The 18,589-nt window shown below is 47.4% G+C and overlaps 7 protein-coding genes across 7 annotated transcripts; 3 read left to right on the top strand and 4 right to left on the bottom strand.

The window, feature by feature from the left end:
• Positions 1 to 205: 205 nt before the first annotated feature.
• AFUA_3G06940 (putative C2H2 zinc finger domain protein) lies at positions 206 to 3,851 on the bottom strand. The gene is made up of 3 exons (XM_749819.2): positions 2,988 to 3,851; positions 897 to 2,922; positions 206 to 860 (listed from the first exon to the last, which is right to left on the bottom strand). Exons 1-3 carry the CDS (start codon positions 3,150 to 3,152, stop codon positions 313 to 315), a joined length of 2,739 nt encoding a protein of 912 aa, XP_754912.1. The 5' UTR covers positions 3,153 to 3,851; the 3' UTR covers positions 206 to 312.
• Positions 3,852 to 9,167: 5,316 nt separating this feature from the next.
• AFUA_3G06950 (putative mitochondrial carrier protein (Rim2)) lies at positions 9,168 to 11,006 on the bottom strand. Its single transcript, XM_749818.2, has 3 exons — positions 10,599 to 11,006; positions 9,585 to 10,532; positions 9,168 to 9,527 (listed from the first exon to the last, which is right to left on the bottom strand). Exons 1-3 carry the CDS (start codon positions 10,796 to 10,798, stop codon positions 9,488 to 9,490), a joined length of 1,188 nt encoding a protein of 395 aa, XP_754911.2. The 5' UTR covers positions 10,799 to 11,006; the 3' UTR covers positions 9,168 to 9,487.
• Positions 11,007 to 11,018: 12 nt separating this feature from the next.
• Positions 11,019 to 12,466, bottom strand: AFUA_3G06960 (60S ribosomal protein eL21). The gene is made up of 4 exons (XM_749817.2): positions 12,363 to 12,466; positions 12,223 to 12,290; positions 12,106 to 12,153; positions 11,019 to 11,998 (listed from the first exon to the last, which is right to left on the bottom strand). Exons 1-4 carry the CDS (start codon positions 12,396 to 12,398, stop codon positions 11,674 to 11,676), a joined length of 477 nt encoding a protein of 158 aa, XP_754910.1. The 5' UTR covers positions 12,399 to 12,466; the 3' UTR covers positions 11,019 to 11,673.
• Positions 12,467 to 12,577: 111 nt separating this feature from the next.
• Positions 12,578 to 13,579, top strand: AFUA_3G06970 (40S ribosomal uS4 domain-containing protein; the record flags this gene model as incomplete). Its single annotated transcript, XM_077804350.1, has 6 exons — positions 12,578 to 12,679; positions 12,749 to 12,786; positions 12,857 to 12,875; positions 12,954 to 13,052; positions 13,112 to 13,345; positions 13,402 to 13,579. Exons 1-6 carry the CDS (start codon positions 12,666 to 12,668, stop codon positions 13,577 to 13,579), a joined length of 582 nt encoding a protein of 193 aa, XP_077660506.1. The 5' UTR covers positions 12,578 to 12,665.
• A 277-nt stretch (positions 13,580 to 13,856) lies between these two features.
• AFUA_3G06980 (uncharacterized protein) lies at positions 13,857 to 15,039 on the bottom strand (the record flags this gene model as incomplete). The annotated part of the gene is made up of 3 exons (XM_077804351.1): positions 14,626 to 15,039; positions 14,330 to 14,549; positions 13,857 to 14,278 (listed from the first exon to the last, which is right to left on the bottom strand). The coding sequence occupies exons 1-3, from the start codon at positions 14,845 to 14,847 to the stop codon at positions 13,857 to 13,859; spliced, it is 864 nt and encodes a 287-aa protein (XP_077660507.1). The 5' UTR covers positions 14,848 to 15,039.
• Positions 15,040 to 15,093: 54 nt separating this feature from the next.
• Positions 15,094 to 16,790, top strand: AFUA_3G06990 (uncharacterized protein). The gene is made up of 2 exons (XM_749814.2): positions 15,094 to 15,419; positions 15,488 to 16,790. The coding sequence occupies exons 1-2, from the start codon at positions 15,289 to 15,291 to the stop codon at positions 16,623 to 16,625; spliced, it is 1,269 nt and encodes a 422-aa protein (XP_754907.2). The 5' UTR covers positions 15,094 to 15,288; the 3' UTR covers positions 16,626 to 16,790.
• A 266-nt stretch (positions 16,791 to 17,056) lies between these two features.
• On the top strand, positions 17,057 to 18,332 carry AFUA_3G07000 (DOPA 4,5-dioxygenase family protein). The gene is made up of 4 exons (XM_077804352.1): positions 17,057 to 17,416; positions 17,502 to 17,634; positions 17,695 to 17,752; positions 17,841 to 18,332. The coding sequence occupies exons 1-4, from the start codon at positions 17,346 to 17,348 to the stop codon at positions 18,146 to 18,148; spliced, it is 570 nt and encodes a 189-aa protein (XP_077660508.1). The 5' UTR covers positions 17,057 to 17,345; the 3' UTR covers positions 18,149 to 18,332.
• The last annotated feature ends 257 nt before the right edge of the window (positions 18,333 to 18,589 follow it).

The raw sequence follows: 18,589 nt of genomic DNA on the forward strand, positions 1-18,589 counted from the left end.
GAAATAAGCAGACGTAAAGTGACATGAGAGGGTATAAATTTCATTTTTGTAATAATGAGTCAATAACATAAGAAAATAAAGGTTGAACATTTTTTACATTGTTACTTCCACTTCAACGCGGCTCTTTTCTGCGTAAGACACAGAAGGACAAGGGTCAGGGCAAGGGTGAGGAGAAGAAGAAGAAGGAGGAGGAGGAGAAAGGGAGGTATGGTAGACAAGTCCAGCAACATTCCGAGGCCTGTCATGCCGAAACCTGCTCCAGGAGAAAAAAGAGCAATTCCGTAGTCGTATAAGCGTCACAGAGGCATATCATCATTCAACCAGCATTGTATTGACTGGACGAACCGGGACTTCAGCGAACTTCATCAGAATGTGGATGAGCATCATGAAAAGTAATTGAAGATCTTCCCTCCCATCATTCAAATTGGGGATATTGAGAGCCGTGGAAGCGAAGCCTCCAACAATCATTCCCGCGTTGCTAATCGCCATACTCCATAGTTGGGAAAGCGAGAGAGTCTCATCGCGGATAGGAAGATCGACTGTGAATTCAATGTGACCAGGATAGTCTGGGCTAATCTCAGATGTTGGAAGTTTGTCCGCTTGTGGTGTTTCAAGCTCGATGACATTCGCAACCGTCGTTTTGAGTTTGAGCAGCTTAACGATAACACGGAGTCTCGTCTGAAGCATGTGTGACCTCCTTCGCAATATTACTGTTGTATCTGTAAGGTCCGGACTTGCCGAATCAAGCTCGTTGTCAAGGAGCTGCAACTGGACCTCTGTGCTGAATCGAGGCAACTGCTCCCGTGCTATGGCCAAGCCGTTGGGGACATCTAATGCTTTTTTTTTCCGGTCAGCGGCGGCTTATAATAATGATAAGATGAAGCGTTTGGACTCACTATCCCATGCCGAAAGGTCAAGGGCATACGAAGCGGAGGCTATCGAAAGAGTGCCCGGTTTCTCAGTCAATGTTATGCAATCGTGGGTAGCCATCGCCGACATGAGTATTGTGGAACGGGTAAGGACATCATGTCCATTTAACAAGCCCCGGGCTGCCCTTGTGTTATAAGTGCCAGGACGACCAAGTGCATGACTGCCTTGATTGCACGGCAGGAATGGCCGGTTGCCATAACCCCCAAGCTTGTCAGTACAGACACCCATGCAGTCGATTTGTAAGTTATTGTGAAGTGCCAACAATGGCTTTGTCACCTCCGAAATAGCATATTGAAAGATAGAAGTCGAATAAATGGCAGGAATGATGGTCTTTGTGCATGTTATGAGCTCTTTCCTTGACTCTTGCAAAAATACTTCAGGCTCAAAGACTTGTGAAGTCAAGTCCAACTCTCGACCAATGTTCCGGGTTGAGGTTAAAGATTTCCCAGGAATATACGCATAATCGGGATATGTTTCATGATGCCAGGGGCGTGACTTATTACTTCGCTGGCGAGCCTTGCCTGCGCAAAGGTGACATTTCCGCTCAGCTCCATTGGAGGCTGTACAAAGAGTGCAACTCTGCATGGTATGACTGCAGATCCTGCACTTTATCTGGCAAGACTTCCCAAGATCAGGGCATCGGTTTTTTCGAGGAGTTTCATCAGTTGGACTTGACCGTGCATTTGGGATGCGACTTCGTCCAGAACTATCCGTTGAATGTGGTGCATTTCGGGCGGCAGACAATTGCTTGAAGCTGTCCAAGCTAGTTTTTCTCTTGGTAGAAGCTGATGAGCATTCTTTAAGAGTCGAATTCAGGGTGCGGTGATAGCCTTGTAAGCTTGTTGGACTATGGACGGATGATAGATGCTCAGGACCGTCTTTGTTCGGTACTGAGTTGGGACCAGTACGGGCATGAGCGTTGATTGCGAGCGGGGGGCTTTGCTCGGCTTCGTCAACAGTATCAGCAACGATACTGTCTTGTGTATTGCGCTGAGAAAGACTGGTAGCATGGAAACTGAATTGCTGGCCAATATTGTTGAAGTCATAGTCGCCTCCATCCATGTTGTTTCCTTCAGCTGAAGACGATGAGGGAAAACCTGATCCATCAATACCGCTGGGGTCAAACCCCTGCTGGCCATCAAAGTCTGTCCCGTCTCCGCCAGTGTTGCCGCTGCCCCGTCTGCTCTGGCTTGCACTGGTGTATGGAGAACTTCCGCCAGGTAGGCGGCAGTGCTTCACGATGCACTCGAAATATCTCTTCCATGTGTTCACTTGCTTTGGACAAAGTCCACAAGTTTTGGGAGGTGGGCATGGTCGGGCTAGGCTGTCGAGGCAGCCCTTGTTCAGTAGGGTAAGGGCAAAAGAACCGTGTTTGACTTGCAAGTGGCCACGGAACTTGTCCCTTCTAGGTGTACTGAACGAACATGCAGGACAATAGTACTTCTGCTCCGCTTGATGAGTAAGGCTCACATGCCGCCGAAAGGTTCCACGAGTTCCATACACCTTCCGGTTGCCTTGACTGCAGAGCTTGCAAAGGTACCTATCTCGCGGAGAAGGTATATTGGAAGCACCTAGGTCTAGTCTCTCCTGTATTGATGTGTCCAGCTTGCAGAAGATAGCTTTAACGAAACTTCTCAGGTCGACCAGCTGAGAATAATCGAGTTCAGGCAGAGCTTGCAGTACTAATGAGTCCCACAATTGAAGATTGTTTCTAAGTTGATTTACCTTCGCAAGCGGACTGTGGAAAGCGTCTTGCGGCTCCGAAGGCAGTTGTACAGGCATGGCATCGAGAGTTCCCATAGTTGGCCATTGGCCAGCCCAATCACCCTGTGACAGCGGAACTTCCGGTGGAATCAAGTTGCCGTTAGTCAAGTCAGGTGCCTCAAAGTTGTAGTTTGTTCCTGCCTCATGGCCGGACGACTGGGCTGGCGCCCCTGTACTGCCGATACTGGACGGAGACACCGGAGCCAAGAATGGATTTCGGCTATGAGTCTTGCCAAATTGTTAGCCAGCTATTTCGATATACCGAGAAATACACTTGTAGGTGGTTGACTCACAAAAGCCATGTTGGTAGTCGGAGCTGGAGCTAAATGGCCCCCAAGTGTCTGGGTGGGAGGGTCAGTGTAGTGGATGAAACGCCAGATGGCATTGGGGCCAGTGTATATATCGTCTTGCTCGTGATTGAAGTCGTCAATAATATGGCCATTGTTCAGACGATTCATGATAACGAATGTCTCAACAGAAGTTCAATTAATTGACAAAAGACAGGATGCTAGGATGTCGACGAAATAGAATCTAAATAGTACTAAGAGACACAAGAGATAGACGCAGGACATAAAAAAAAACGTTTCAGCTAAAATGCCTGGCATACAGTCTGTAAAAAAGCAACTGTCTTAATGATAGGCAAGCATCACGTTGAGTGAAAAGAGTGTCACTAAGCGCTTGGGAAAAGAGCAAGGTGATGCCCGCAAGGACAGAATGCTTTACTTTGAAGACGCCTGGGAAATGAACTAGGAACGATGGCGAGAATAAGAGAGATTTGGGAATGTGATTTTTAAGAGGGATCATCAAGTGCTTGTCCTCCTTTACCTGGGTGAAGTAGGTACCCACGGGGCTGCCATGGGAAAATTGGTAAGATGCAGCCTACAAGACCATGCCTAGGTACCTGATCACCATACACCTTAGCTGTAAAAGGAGTAGGGGATGTGTAAGCCCATAATAACTTGAGCAGCTTAGAACAGGTGCATTAACATCTTCTTGCTTGGACTCGGGTTTGCAAATTTTGTCAGAGAAAATCTCCGAGCGCCTTGGGCGCAGAACAGTGTGTTCATATTCTACGCGAAAGCTAGAAATCAGACTTCTCGCCGAGGTCCACAGGATGAATTATCTTGACACGATTGCTTGGTGGAGTCTGTCCGGTACATGTTTCTCACTTGGCTCTGGAAGATTGTATTCGAGGAATGCAATAAATGGCTCCGCCTCACTCCCTACAAGTACTGTACAGTATCTTACTAGCAAATTCGAACTGATACGCGTCAAACTCAGATTGTTTGGAAGATCTGAGGTACCCACACTGCCAATATCCGACACAGGGTACCTACTCGATTTATGGGGCGAAGCATCAACTGTAATGTCTTTATTCCAGGTGCTTGAAATACAAGCAGAGCCTCAAAGCTCAATCACATCGTCGTCCACATTTGCCTCTCTCTAGAATTTATGGCAAATCTTAGCGACATCATGAATAACACAGCCAAAGAAGACTTCTACATTGCAGGTCAAAGAGCCCCCTAGATACGTGCTTCTTAATATGTTTACTGTTTCTGTCTCACCACGGTGCAATATGATATTTCTTCTTAGGTAAGTAGTGGTGTAACAACTATGATGACTTACGGCTACAGAGTAAGCTAGGTTGAGCATTACTCGGAATAGTGACAAAACCCGGCTTCGAGTGGCTGAGGAAACATGGTGATAATAATAAATAAAGGGAAGGATTGTGTCGAATAGCTCTTTGCAACAGAAAAAATTTTAAGACGGCAAAAATTCTTGTTACAGGTAAGGTCAGGTACGTTGTCCCCCACCTCCCCACCCCCAACCCAAAAAAAAGAGGGAGATAGTGTAATGTACACAGGCTTAGCGTCAGCGAGTTGTCACACTGTCAACCAAGGTTGGTATGGAATTGGCTAGTACCTTCCATAGCTAGATGCCCTACTTGCTAAGATTGTTCGCTTCTTGCGTAGTTGTCTGACGAGTTAGAGTAAAGAGATTTAGAACTCAGCAACTGTAATTTGCATACCTCAGCTGCGCGACTTCCGAACTTTACCTGATCTTTTCTTGACCTACGTATTAACGCAGGCAGCTACTAGTACTTTGCGGCCATAACTAGTACCTTACTAAGTAAAAAGCTATCAGATGCATTACACAAATAATGATCACGTACGTCTCAGTGGTTGTTCGAGGCTGACTGAGTTCACCTCTGTCTTACAAAATGAAGCGCAACCTTGGAATAGACAATTGCGGAGGTGATAGAAGTGGAGACATCGATGGTGGATCAGGAAACTCTGCGCCCGGCAGACGGGACGTTCCCCGCTATCAGAGGAACCAAGACAACCAAGGTTCCACCCGTAGATATATACACATGTCATGGTGCTCAAATTAGTCCAAACGTCGCAAGGGTAGAGAGATATCACGAAAATGAATTGAATAAATGTACCTAGTCCTTCCAATTGTGGACTACGGTGTAATGAGCCCGATCATCTGGACAGAACCATTGGCGAACGGACCCGCAAATATTCTGAGGTCTAGAATGGACGGTAGACAGATTCGATGATTTCTTTGTTGTACATCATCAAATGAATCCACCTATGACACCCCAAATTCTCCATATTGTTCGCACCAGCCACAAGAAGATGGCGCAGCACTATCATGACTTTTTTTCGAGACACACTCCTCACTCCTCAGGCAAAGCCACCCTCATTGTAGCACTACATCTTGAAAGCGTTTTAAGGAGAGAATCAAGTTTGCTGAGCGATCCTCCCTCGTATGAGATTGGTAATTTTCGGTTTCAACACGGCTGGTAATCGTCTAAATCGCTCATGGGGTCAAGCCTACAGGCTACGAAGGATCTTTTAGGCATATGCTCTCTCTGAGAATACTCGGCAACAGGCCAGGCGCCTCCAAGGCTCCCTGATGGAGCTAAGAGACAGATACCGACACTGGACAAACTCTCACATAACAACTCATCGTCACTACGGGTATAGCAGACTCAAATGTCCGCGACAGATTCTATCACGTAAACGATTTGTCTCGAGGTCTGAGCATTGAAACGCTGAAACATCTGTGTCACCAAAAGACTTCTGGTTTGCTGCCTAAAGCTCAGACGATTAGTAATGTAATGACTTACAAGCGCAGTTGGCGCAGTTGCCATGATGTTGCTGAAGAAGAACTACCGAAGTGAAGGTTCTCCAGATCATTATTATTATTTCTACGGAGTACAATTATAATTTTGGTCGGTGGCGGAGAAAAGAAATCATGATTTGCGGGGAGCGTTAAAAAATCATCAAGGACATGTGCAGATCTCCGGATATTCGACTTCCCCTACTTCACTACTCCGTACTGGCGCTGAAATTCTCTTTCGAACTGGAGGGTCCAGAATCAAGGGAATCAAACCGGACCAACGCCACCTTCACTTATCAGTCTACATACTCTCAACGTTGGGACAATGGACTGGATGATTATAGCTTTGAGCATTTTTGCTTTTTTTCTTTGTCTTTGGTGGTTGATCACCTCCTTTGCGCAATTTGATTATCATAAAAGAATTGTTCAATTGGTTTAGAAGTGAAAAGATTTTCCATACAGAAAAAAGCTACTTGAAAATTAGAGAAACAGCAGCGAACTACTCTGTACCTATCATTAAATTGGTCTAAGGATAAATGGGACAAGGATTCAAATAACTGTTTCTGAGCAATATCTTGGATTAAGATGATAAATAAATAAAAATAAGAAAATAATAGAACCTATCATTAGGGTACGGAGTACTCCGTAGACTGTGGGCCAAATGCCAACCTAAATCCATGGTCCCACATCTCTGCTAGTAGTCGGCTCTTCTCCATCTTCCCTGGGTGCTTATGGCTCTCTCATTGCTGATGCTGGAATGAGAATTGTAAGGAGTCTTCGAAATTATAAAATTCGTGTCATGAGAAAAGGAGAATTTTATCTGTATGAGAGAAAGCAGCAAAAGATATAAGTCACGAACAGGATAATCCAACCAAAAAGCGGACTACAGATGTGACCCCCGCATTGCGCTTTCCAAGAAAAGGGACTCTGTACGCCAATGATACGTCCGAACCCGTGTGTCTGGATAATTATTTAATCAGACTTCTCTTTGAGTAAAGCTGCCCAAGGCCTTTTTGGGTGTGAGACAACCTCGCTAGGGGCGGTGCAAGGCTGGATGGACACCAGGACCAAGAGACGCAAGAGATGGACTATAGATTTCGGAGCCACCCGAGAACTCGATAGAAGTCTAACTAGATTGAGATCAAAAAAAATAGATTGCGGTGTGCGTTTTTGGGTGCGACAAGGTACTGTGTTGTATATTATCACAGTCGGATAGAGGTCCTTCGACAAGAGTTTCGTGATCTACGCAGCCTGGCTCGCCGGGCAACGGCTGATCTGAGTCTAAGCAGGTCTACGATGGTCAAAATGCACCAAATAAACTATTTTGGGATAGGTATCTCGGTGAAGTATAGTTCTTAGAAGAACTGATGCCAATTAAAGCATCTTTGGGGAAGTTGGACTATAGGACAGGACAGCAAGTAGGGGCTGATAAAAATATACGAAATGCTTCTGGTCACAGTCACCCAAAAATCGGCCAAACAGGAGACCTAACACATACAGTATAAAGGAGATTACTGAAGGTCAGTATTAAAAAAATTGGAAAGCCAGATCAACGGGACAGCTTTTGGTTTCGCTTTTGTTGCATCGCGACTGGAGACCAAGGGTCTGCTTTTGGAGGTTGACCCAGCATAGCTTGCAGCATCAAAGGAACTTTTCTATTGTTCTGATTTTGGAAAGGTAGCGAAGGATACTTGGAGCCAGGAGAATGCAAAACGCCCTGAGAAGCTGAGGGGATATCATAAGGGTGTATCCAGGAGCCGATATGGAGAAGGTCGATTTGTTGCTGAGTGGCGTGAGACATTTGCTTTCTTGAAGAAAACCCAGTTAACCTGAGAAGGCTGATAGGGGAAAAGTCCTCGAAATGAGAGGTAGAGTTTGAAAAGAACTGGGACTGACTACCTTGGATTGGTCGACGTCGGGATAATCATACACGATAGAGTCGTGACAGGAATCCTGTATGGTTGGGCTGCAGCAGGAAGAATAGAGAATTCAATACCGGTGAGCTCTTCCTCGGTAAAGAGTCTGTATCGCAGCAAAGAGTCCGGTTAGAGTGCTATAGCTCCGTCTGCATGGAGGGAGATGACCTTCTTATAGGAAGCATCGGGTCGCTAGGGATAATTTTGCAGAGAAGGTCAGATGAAAAGACAAAATACAGAAACCTTCCCTTTCACCTTTTTTAGTGTTAAGATTAATACAGCACAGAATAGGTGCAGCAGTGGCATCTCGAGGGCAACAGTAGCCCGGACAAGGCAATAGCTCCAAATGTGAGCAAAACTATGTGCGGACGACACGGACAGCTTACCTCTGGTGCAACATCTCCATTCATGAATCGCCGTTTCATTCTGCTCGCATAACCTTCTGGCCGGATGTACTGCAAAGGAAACCCATCTATTGGCATGGCAATTACCTGTTTGGAAGATGATCAGAGTAATGGGTAATCGATTTTGGAGCAGGCAGATGTTCGGATCATCATTTGCCAATTGATAACAATAAGCTGCAAGCTGCAGTACTGGCTTGGCCTGGTCATAATCCCCTTAGTCTCCTACTTATTCTTAAAGCCAGGGAGCAGCAACAGGTCCGTTTGGTGTACATGCACTTGGATATCACTGCGTCCTGGTCCCCCGCTGCGCCTCCTCTGTTGAGATCATGCTAATTTTCTTATTTTCACCCCGGCCACCTTCTGGAAGCATGAGACGAGAGGGTCTTCGACCTTCTCAGGTTCGTGACTCGCTATGTGCCTGACCGCTGGTCCCTGGCAGGATCTCTCAGCCTTGTCCTCGCCGAGTGCGGAGGCAACTGACCATCAGACACTAATGATCTGGTGGACTCGTAAATTAAACAGAGGTTAAACAATCATCTCTTGAAGAGGCAAATTCGATATCTTGGCCCAGGTTGGATCACTTCTGGTACTTGGTCACGTAGCCCATTGATTTCACAAAGATAGTTATTATGTTAGTGAACTAGGATGTTGTAATGCAAAAGTGGTAAGGTGCCTAGTTGGAGCTTAAACATCATTTTATATAGGATTCCTTACTGCATCCAATTTTAGCGTATGCGTACGTAATTGATAGCGCTTCCACCGGGGGGTTTAAAGCACTATGAAGGGGGTTACCTGGATATATATATATATAAATATTTGGGAGGGGACATCCACTATGTAAGAAGCAGGCGCACGAGAGTATGATGCAGCGATAAGTGAAATATGAGCACACAAACGCTCACAGGTCAGTCAGAGGGAACGAAAGGCAAGATTTTCCGATGCAGCGGCTACTGTGAACTTCACTGGTACACGTACTTTGTGCCTACATTAGCCACGTCGAGTAACACAACTTCAAGGACCTACCGACTACGACATGATAACATTCATTCTTCTCAATCGAGCTCTCTTTTTAAAAGACACTTCTCTATAATTGATCCGACCCCGTTCCAACCCACCATATAGTTACAACGAATTGGTTTCTCAGCCTTGTATAATATCAAATGGGAGAGAAGAGTGAAGACGCCGAGCCAAGCAGCAACTATCCAACAATGGCGCCATATACATGCAGTTGACCCTTCTAGTCAAAGATAATAACATCAGTAGAAAAGGCTAGATATAGTACAAGTTTTACGCTCAAAGTCAATCTTGTCCGCGCTCCAAATTAGAAAGAAGAACCTGGGTAATCTATGAAGTCGTTCCGAAAACGCGCAGAATCACCTCGTACCTAGAGTGATGATATCAGAAGCTGGTCATCTGTACAAGCAGGAACAAAGATACTCACATTCCGAACATGATGGCGGCTGATGGAACCACACGTAGCAAATGCGGTGTGAGACCGCCATACAATCCGACCATGCCCTCCTCCTTCCACACAGTCTTGAAGCACTGCACAAGACCGGTGTATTTCATTTGAACTTTGCCATCCCCCACAGATACAGTGGGGGCTTGCCTCAGCCTCGTTCGGACAACTTCGTGGGGGTACGTGGCGGCCGCAGCAATCAGTTTCGCCATGCCCGCGGAGCAGATTCGACCACCCCACAACTCAACATCGTCCCAGACATTGTATATGTGATTGGGATCAGCACGCTTGGCTGCTTCCCTTCGGGCTAAGTACATCTTCATTTGTTCGTACATCACCCATTGCAGAGTTGACTCAGTCACACCGAGGTATGATGCAGAAAGTCCCTTGTACAAGCCTCGAATGCCCTCGTGGCGCATCGTCTGTTTGATACAGTCCCAGCTGTTCTTATACTGACGGCCCTTGCCGTTCTCGGCGTTAGACTTGTCTAGTTGTAAGCGTGTCTTCACCAGCCAGATTGGGTTGGTGGCCGTTCCCGTGGCGATTCCTGCTATGGCGGCCGCCGTCAGATGGATCCCGACGGGCGTCTCCTTAGAATCGTGATATTGAAAGTAGTCGCTGAGTATCCGCTTTCCGTTTCCATAAACGTAGAAGTTAATGGCACGCGCCGGAACAACGCCAATGAGATTGGGCCCAAGGCCCTTAAACAGTGCGCGCCAGCCCTCATGGACATGTATCGAGCGCAAGATCTGGAACGTTTCGCTAAAGTGCATCATAGCGGTCCGTGGAAGTGAAGCAAGTGAGTTAGATGGTGGCAATGGGTGAGCGGCCCGAAGAGATTTGAGCTGGGCTTGATAGAAGTCCGACTGTAACCGGGTTTTCAGGACATCAAGAGGAGAGGTAAGAGTCGCGGCGGTCATTCCACCAATTCTGTGAATCTATCGCGTTAGCTTCAAGATCCATCTCAACCACCATAAAACTATAATTCCTTCTTACCCGCCAGCGACAAAATGGGCGAAAGGCTTCGCTTGGCTCTTTTTGTCAACATCTTGCATAATAGGCTGCGTCCGTTGAGGTAGAAGTTCGCCAGTCTCCCTTGACTGTAGCATTAGATCTTGACCGAGAGTCGCTGCAGAGTCTCTTGCTTCCAGATGCGCCTGCGCAGAGCTGGGGTGAGAAGTGGCTGATAGAGGCATCAACAAGGCCTGCGGAATTATCGGACGGAGAATACGGCAAAGATCGGTCTGACACGGAAAGCAGTAGCATTTAGGCAGTGGCAGCCATGGAGAGGGAATATTCTCAAAAAGAAACGTACAAGGTGACGATTACAATTCCAAACCGAATTAAATAAGGAGGCGTAAATGGAGACGAGGATGATACGTCCGAGTTAACAATTTTTTTTTGGAGACAGCTTATTTTTGCTTGGGCGGAACCTCTGGGCGGAACTCTCTGCCACTGCCGATTGGCAATCTCTTCCGTCGCCGCTTTAACAGCTAATGCAGGAACATCTACTGGATCATTTCATTCACAAAGAATGAGGTCTTATAGCGTCGTTCTTTGACTGCTCCAATGTATGTACCTAAGCTCTTGTGGTCTCATGAATGATCCCACTCTGATTCACCGCTCTGTGGCGCTGGTTGAGGTTCCGTTTCAGGTCGATGCCACCTTGTTGCAGTCGGGCATGACAATTGCTTACCCCTACCGAATGGAGAATTTCTGGTGAAATGACACTATCTTGCGATCTACTCGAGTAATTGATTAAACGTTATCTCTAGAAATGGCGACCTCGCAGGAATTAATTGGGTGCGAAAGTTGTCTGGCAAATTGTCTCATTGGTGCCTATCATAGACCGGTTCAAGCCAGAATATCCAACTCGTACTGATTCTTCAAAGGGGAGATCGAAAGGTTTGTCTTTTTTTTTCTTTCATTGAGGGGAATCTATGCACAGGCTTGAGATGTGCCAGAACATCTGAGAACCCTAATTTTTTATCGCTTCGTCTCAATGCAAAGTCCACCCATAGACGGAAAAACCCAGAAACACCAAACAACCGCATCGGCCATATCCATTCGTTTAGATGTGGGTGTCGTAAGGGATGGGGGTGATGGTCTCAGCGGCAACACCCTCGACAACGTGGCCCTCACGGGGCATGGCAGGCTGTCTCTTCAGGTGGAGGTGGATGCCCTGCTCCTTGGCCTGGCGCTTCTTGGCGGCGTTCTCCTTGACACGCTTGATGAAGTCCTCACGGGAGCGGGAGTGCTTGACGTGCTCGATGCGGACGTTGATACGCTTCTCAATGTAGCGGTTGCCGACAACCTTGTAGATGATGACACCGACGGAAGACTTGGTCACGTTGTAGACGACACCAGTCTTACCGTTGTAGACCTTGTAGGGCATACTGTTCCAAAATTTCAGCAAAGCAAATCCCAATTTTTCCACCATAATCACTCATGATCCGCGACTTTGGGACTCCTCGTAAATACAGCGGGTGGAAATTGTACTGACCCCTTCTGAACGGCACCGTTGACCTTGATATCCACAATGTCGCCAACCCTATGAAAACAGCAATCAGATCCTGCTCGCACATCTCTCCATTATCATGTCCGATTTTCAGGTTCGTACCGGTAGGTCTTCAGGTAGGTCGACAGACGGATCATACCGTGCTCCTTGAAGCCGCGGCTGAAGGCATACTACAACCATCGTCAGCGTTCCGTTTCAGTCGGCGGAAAAGGCGTCCATATGAATCCATCCCATGAACATACGCGAGTGCCCGATCTCAAACCGTGGGAGTGACCCATTTTTGCGGTGTAGGTGGTGCTGGTGTTGAAAAATTGTCGACAACGAAGAAATGCCTCCTTCTGCCGCACTTAGTGATGGTGTCAAACGTCCTCGGGTGAATTGGTGCGCCGCGAGGGCTAGCCCTAACCCTAACCTCAACACGGTTAGTCTCCACTCTTTCTCCTCGCTTGTTCCCTCCCCAAAGAGCACCCTCAACTTCTGAACTTTGCGATCTTCGTGAAGATTGGTGTGCTCGACAACATCACGACAACGCGCAATCAGCAGCCATGGCCCCCGTCCCGTGAGTATATGCCTTGTGGTAAATGCGAAATGAAGTCGCATCGTTCTAATTACAGATTCTGCATTACAGTCGCGTTTACTCCAAGACCTACAAGGTCCCTCGTCGTCGTAAGTATCTCTAATATATCCAAAAATGGAAAATTCATCAAAGTCCGAATAAATGCTAACTGATATTTAGCTTTCGAGTCCGCTCGTCTGTTAGTACTCTCCGGCCACTGATCAGAAGCGTGCTTCTGTTTAAGTCGTGTGTTCCATGCCTAACCTTTGGTCGATAGTGACTCGGAACTGAAGATTGTCGGCGAGTACGGCCTGCGCAACAAGCGTGAGGTGTGGCGTGTCCAGCTCACCCTTTCCAAGATCCGTCGTGCTGCTCGGTATGCGCTTTCTCAGATCTGCGAAAATTGGGAGCAGTGACTAACATATTCCGGTCTAGTGAGCTTCTCACCCTCGATGAGAAGGACCCCAAGCGTCTTTTCGAAGGTAACGCTTTGATTCGTCGTCTGGTCCGCATTGGTGTGCTCGATGAGTCCCGCATGAAGCTCGATTACGTCCTGGCCCTCCGTGTCGAGGACTTCCTGGAGCGTCGTCTGCAGACCTGTGTCTATAAGCTCGGACTTGCCAAGTCCATTCACCACGCTCGTGTCCTGATCAAGCAGCGTCACATCCGGTATGGTTCGCATGCGATAGCGTTAAAAAAATGATGCTAACCTTTTTGCTCAACAGTGTCGGCAAGCAGATCGTCAACGTGCCTTCCTACATGGTTCGCCTTGACTCTCAGAAGCACATCGACTTCGCTCTCACTTCCCCCTACGGTGGTGGCCGCCCTGGCCGTGTCCAGCGCAAGAAGGCCGCTGCCGCTGCTGGTGGTGACGGTGAGGAGGCTGAGGAGGACGAGGAGTAAATGTCTTAACAAAAAAATCGGGAGTACGGACGGGTCTCGCTTGGGAAATCAAAAATCATAAGGGGCTCCATGGTTTCTGCAGCATAGCGTATCATGTTGTATGATCATGCACGTCAATGAATTAGATAGCCTACGGGCTTCATTTCGAGACCCAACCTGTGCCATTGCACTGTAAATTTAGATTACCACCGCTTTCGCCTATATATGCGCACCGGAATCATCAAATCGCGATGCCCCCATAGTATAAATCCAGTCATCACTCATTCGGCCTTCTGTCTTATCCCTCGACACCCACCAAACTTTTCAGTGTTTCCTCTGCGCTCTTGTACCACCTGCCCAACTCTTCGAGGCCGTCGCTCTTGCCTTCCTGTTTCATTCTCTGTGCTTCCCGTGCTTGTGCGGTTGCTTCGCTCCTGCGTCTTTCTAGTACACTCAATTCTCTTTCCATTGCTTCGGCCTCTCTTGTCTTGCGTGGTAGAACATTCTGTACTGCCGCGAGTTGCCGGTTTAATGCTGCCAGTTCCGCCTCGCGCTCGGCCAAGAGAGACAGTGTCACTGGCAGTGGAAGGCTCTGCGAAGATGTCGTGCCCATCGTGGCGACCTGTTTCGCACGCAGTCCGGCAATCGTGGATTCAAGGTTCTCTATCGATTCTGGGAGTGTTGAAAGCTGTGTCATCTGTAATTGCACTTTTTTGTACCCTGTGGCAATACTTAGCGCCTCTTCGTGCCATAATGGGCAAAGGCACTCACGACTCGCCAGATCCCGACCCATCTTCTCCATATCTTCAATCATGATCCTAACTTCTTCCTTGCGCGACTTAAGCTCGGCTTTCACCTCTGCTAACTGCCCTTCCAACTCTACGTTTTCATTATGTCCGACGACCAGGGGAGGATCGCCCACGATTGCTCGCAGGAATTTTTCTTTTGTTACCTGCTCGACATAGGAAAAGCGCAATTTCGCGAAGAGTTCCTTCGCATACAAGTCAGAGAGAATATAATGAGAATAAAGCATATGTAGTGGTGGAGTCCACTTATCTTATCCATACCTTGTAGTGCGTCAAATCTGCTTCCAGGGAAGCAGGAGTGGGGTTATCAATGGCCGAAACATCAGAGGTACGCTTTGACAGCGATGAATTGAATTTTTTGGCATCTGAAGAAGAGATAGGTTCGCTTATGCGTATGATTGCGAGACAAGTCTTCAGGTCGCCATTCTCTTGCTCCAATTGTCGGAGCTGTTCCAGTGTTTCAGCGGGATTCTGGTTGGTCATTCTCTAGGCGGTCTCTTCAAAATGAGGTACGTATGGCAGCGATATGTGTGAGTCCTATGTTCGAAGCCCTGAGTTGGAATATTAAAAGATTTCTTTGCCTGATAATCTTGGTTATCCTCAGAACGGATACCCTTGACTGCGTGTTGGCTGGTAGATAACGGAAAAGTAAACAAAAGCTTATCAGACAATTTCCAAGGGACACCGCTTTGATTGCCATCTAGTGCGGCTTCCTCAACTAGTGGTGAAGTCACTGCCTTACTTTATTTTGGCACTGGCCATGAGCGAGTTGACTTCTATATTTCGTCAATTCACTCGGTTCAAGTCTCTTTTCTTGTATGAATGATGTCGTGAAGGCTGTCTGCTGGCTAAATCTTGAACTTTGGAGCTACCTCCGTTGTCCACTTGGGCGCAATCGCCGCTTTTCTTTCTTCGCCCGCGATCATGCCTTCAAACACTGGAGAAATGAACGACGAACTGAGCAACGACTATGTTGCAGAAGTATTAGCCAAGGAGGCCCGTGACAGCTCGATGAAATATTCGGCTCAAGGCATGGGTGCTTATTTACCTAGAAGGTATGATAACTGAGGTGGAGATGCACTGTGAATCAGCGTTGTGTTGATGTATGTCGGTCGCCTCGCAGGCCTACAGGTGCAGCTCCGAAACCGAATACGAGATTTCTACGGAATATCATAAAGGAAACGGACAGTCATAACGCTGCATTGAAGCGGAAGGAAGAAAGGGAAGCCAGGGAACGAATGCGACAATTACGGGGCCAAGCATTGTCTTCCTCCTCAAATGGTACCAAAGAACGCGACCGTCATCGATCCCGACGCCTGTCGGACAACTTGGGCTCGCTGAGAGACACAAGAGGAAGCCGGGAATCAAAGCATCACCCTCATATGAGAAATCGTAGGAGTCGTTCAGCTTCCTCGGACAGAGATGGGTCCCGCAGACACCGACGAAGCCATCGATCTGACGACAAAGATGAAAAGCGTCATCGATCTTCAAGGGAAAAACATCGCCGCCACTCATACTCACGTAGTCGCTCTCCACGAGATGATGATGCCTCGAAATCTCGCGATCGCTACAGACGACGTCGACGCACGGTCTCATTGTCGCCCTCTCGCAGCCCATCACCAGACAGACACAGGGGTCGGAAAGGTAGAGAAAATACAAGACACAGCACTCGCCGCAGCTCACCCAATAGCCACATGGCATTTGAATATGCCACAGCATGTGGGAGAGGACGGACACCATCTCCGAGAAAAGAGTCTGGGTTTGATTCTGATCCACTCGAGGATTTGGTAGGACCGCTACCTCCTAAGCATGGTGTCGACAGCGATTGGGGAGCGATCCGCTCTCGGGGTCGGGGCGCCTATAAAGCCAAGTTAAGCAATATCGACGCTCACTTTGCTCCCGACTACGATCCTACGCTGGATGTTCACATGGAAGATGGCGATCAAGATCAACAAAAAGGGCCCTCCCGACGTCCCGTTGCAGGTCTTACAACAGAGGAAGATGATTGGGAGCTCGCCCTCGAGGCGCTTCGCGACCGTGCTCGTTGGAAGCAAAAGGGTGCGGAAAGACTACGAGAAGCGGGCTTCGACGATGCTGTCGTTGATCGATGGAAGAGTACTTCTAGTAAAACAACAATAGGCGGTGATGATGAAGGCAGACTTGAAGACGTGAAGTGGTCAAAGAACGGCGAGGGCCGCGAGTGGGATCGGGGAAAGTTTGTCAACGATGATGGGCATATCGATGTCAAGGCTTCGTGGTAGCATTGTGTAGAGGAAAAGCGTTCTATACAGCATTCGGAGTATGGGGGGGTTGGACTATTTCTGTATGGGTATGGCTTGGGGAATAGCATACATGCAAGCAGGGCGTTATGGACAAGTTAGCTCGTACTATATGATTATGAACATGATTTAAGCAGTGAGCCTCCTATACTTGGGAATGGAGTTATGGCGGCAACCTGTCAGAATATATCATGATTGCACTCAGCAAATTGAGGCCATACGAGCTCACAATGGCAAAACCAATATCAAATATTGAGCTTGAACATATCCGAGCCGTAGATATTTTATGAGCATGCAAAAGAAATTAAATGTAGCATGTAAAACTTTTTGTCTAGCTTTGCTCCTAATCTCCACCCATCTGGCAAGATAAGTGTTGATTCCGCTGCTTTGTCAGGGTGCGGAATTAACAGTCACCAGAAGGCCTACTTTCTGCGTACCAGGGATATTGCATCATATTCCTCAATCATGGCTCTCAATCTTCTAAGAATCAGTCAATCAAAATTGTCAATCATCATGTGCCCGTCATTTTTCTGGAAGTTGCATGGTCAAGTGTGGACCCTTGAACCTCTATTGGATATATATGTGACCTGTCCTTGCGTTTCAACACCAGATCTTTGACAGTTCGTGCAAACTCTTTAACAAAACATACTTACAACCTTACACGCATTTACTCCTTTCAACTCTTGATCATCTTGACAAGCCATGACGGACCAATTTGCATTCTCATACCCGTCTCCACTCGAGGGCTATGAAAACTTCGAACCGCTGACAGAGTAAGGCTCCGGCTCTTCGGAAGGACTGAGTCCAGAGCGAATATGCGTAAGAGACGAAGTAGGGAAACTAACGAGACTATAATAGTGAAAAGACAGAGGATGGAAAGTCCCTCAAGAATCCCCAGCACGGAATCTTAAGTAAAGCATACGAGGAATTCCCTGACCCTCTCGCTAAAGGTCGCCGTGGAGGTTTTGATATCCATATCTATCATTTTCAGGTTAGAAATCCTTCAATATATTGGCGAGGATTTTGTTGATAACTGATTTTCTCCAATTAGAATAATCCAGACCAGGTTGCATACGCCAGAGCTCTACATGAAAGAATCAGACGCGAATGTAAGGGCGCCTACTCCCTTCTTGTTGAGCTTCTTGCGAAAATCCGGTTACCTGCAAGTCAAGTAGGCAAATGACTGACAGGATGCAGTCCCTGAGCTTCGCATTTACACCTTCTTCGACAGACCAGTAGGACCTCATCCGGTCGCTATGTTCGAAGTCAACGTATTTACGCCCGCCCAGTTTGGTGCGTTTGTACCTTGGCTAGTTATCAATAGGGGACCGTTGAGTGTCTTAATCCACCCAAACACGGTCGATTCAGAGGAGGAACGAAATCATACGCAACGTGCTACATGGCTTGGAGAGAGAATTCCGTTAGATCTGCGGGTATTCAAGCTGATGAAAGAGGCGGAGAAGAAGAAAGAGTTGGAGGCTGTGCAGGACGCTGGAAAATTATAAATCGATGCTGAGCTGAAAACATGGGAACAATGCAGAGAACTGAATGTCCAGGCAAGCCGACCTCACGGACATGACAATCGTGTTGAGGTGTCGTAGAACTGTCTGCAGGGCTATATATGTACTTATTACTGAAGCAAAAGGCGCCTGCCTGATAAATATCACTTTGGTTGAATCGAAAATTAATCTGAATTAGAAGGCGCCGAAGTGGTGAGTGAAACCCTGTAATACAACCCTTCCCTTTCTGAGAGTAGATTATCATCTGGTTCATTTATCTGATGACTTTAGTGGGGGCGACGGTAACTACCGAGTCAAGCATATCACAATCAATCAGCCGTCGTTGACCAACAATATCACTTGATCCTTCACAATGTAACCCGAGGCCAACGTGACTGGGCGATCACATCACCATGGTACTGTTTGGAATTTCTTGACTGCATCACC

Source organism: Aspergillus fumigatus, chromosome 3, assembly GCF_000002655.1.
Source record: "Aspergillus fumigatus Af293 chromosome 3, whole genome shotgun sequence".
NCBI classification, from domain to species: domain Eukaryota; kingdom Fungi; phylum Ascomycota; class Eurotiomycetes; order Eurotiales; family Aspergillaceae; genus Aspergillus; species Aspergillus fumigatus.

Excerpts from the sequence above, each read along its gene's own strand:
- AFUA_3G06940 (XM_749819.2), bottom strand. The coding sequence starts at position 3,152 with ATGAATCGTCTGAACAATGGCCATATTATTGACGACTTCAATCACGAG. Across the intron at positions 2,923-2,987 it reads CGACTACCAACATGGCTTTT|ACTCATAGCCGAAATCCATT; the intron begins GTGAGTCAACCA and ends CAATTTGGCAAG. Across the intron at positions 861-896 it reads TGACCTTTCGGCATGGGATA|CCGCCGCTGACCGGAAAAAA; the intron begins GTGAGTCCAAAC and ends CATTATTATAAG.
- AFUA_3G06990 (XM_749814.2), top strand. The coding sequence starts at position 15,289 with ATGCCTTCAAACACTGGAGAAATGAACGACGAACTGAGCAACGACTAT. Across the intron at positions 15,420-15,487 it reads GGTGCTTATTTACCTAGAAG|GCCTACAGGTGCAGCTCCGA; the intron begins GTATGATAACTG and ends GTCGCCTCGCAG.
- AFUA_3G07000 (XM_077804352.1), top strand. The coding sequence starts at position 17,346 with ATGACGGACCAATTTGCATTCTCATACCCGTCTCCACTCGAGGGCTAT. Across the intron at positions 17,417-17,501 it reads AACTTCGAACCGCTGACAGA|TGAAAAGACAGAGGATGGAA; the intron begins GTAAGGCTCCGG and ends AGACTATAATAG. Across the intron at positions 17,635-17,694 it reads TCCATATCTATCATTTTCAG|AATAATCCAGACCAGGTTGC; the intron begins GTTAGAAATCCT and ends TTCTCCAATTAG.
- AFUA_3G06950 (XM_749818.2), bottom strand. The coding sequence starts at position 10,798 with ATGCCTCTATCAGCCACTTCTCACCCCAGCTCTGCGCAGGCGCATCTG. Across the intron at positions 10,533-10,598 it reads GCCCATTTTGTCGCTGGCGG|AATTGGTGGAATGACCGCCG; the intron begins GTAAGAAGGAAT and ends ATAGATTCACAG. Across the intron at positions 9,528-9,584 it reads GCCGCCATCATGTTCGGAAT|GTACGAGGTGATTCTGCGCG; the intron begins GTGAGTATCTTT and ends TCATCACTCTAG.
- AFUA_3G06960 (XM_749817.2), bottom strand. The coding sequence starts at position 12,398 with ATGGGTCACTCCCACGGTTTGAGATCGGGCACTCGC. Across the intron at positions 12,291-12,362 it reads GTTTGAGATCGGGCACTCGC|TATGCCTTCAGCCGCGGCTT; the intron begins GTATGTTCATGG and ends CGATGGTTGTAG. Across the intron at positions 12,154-12,222 it reads ACCTACCTGAAGACCTACCG|GGTTGGCGACATTGTGGATA; the intron begins GTACGAACCTGA and ends CTGTTTTCATAG.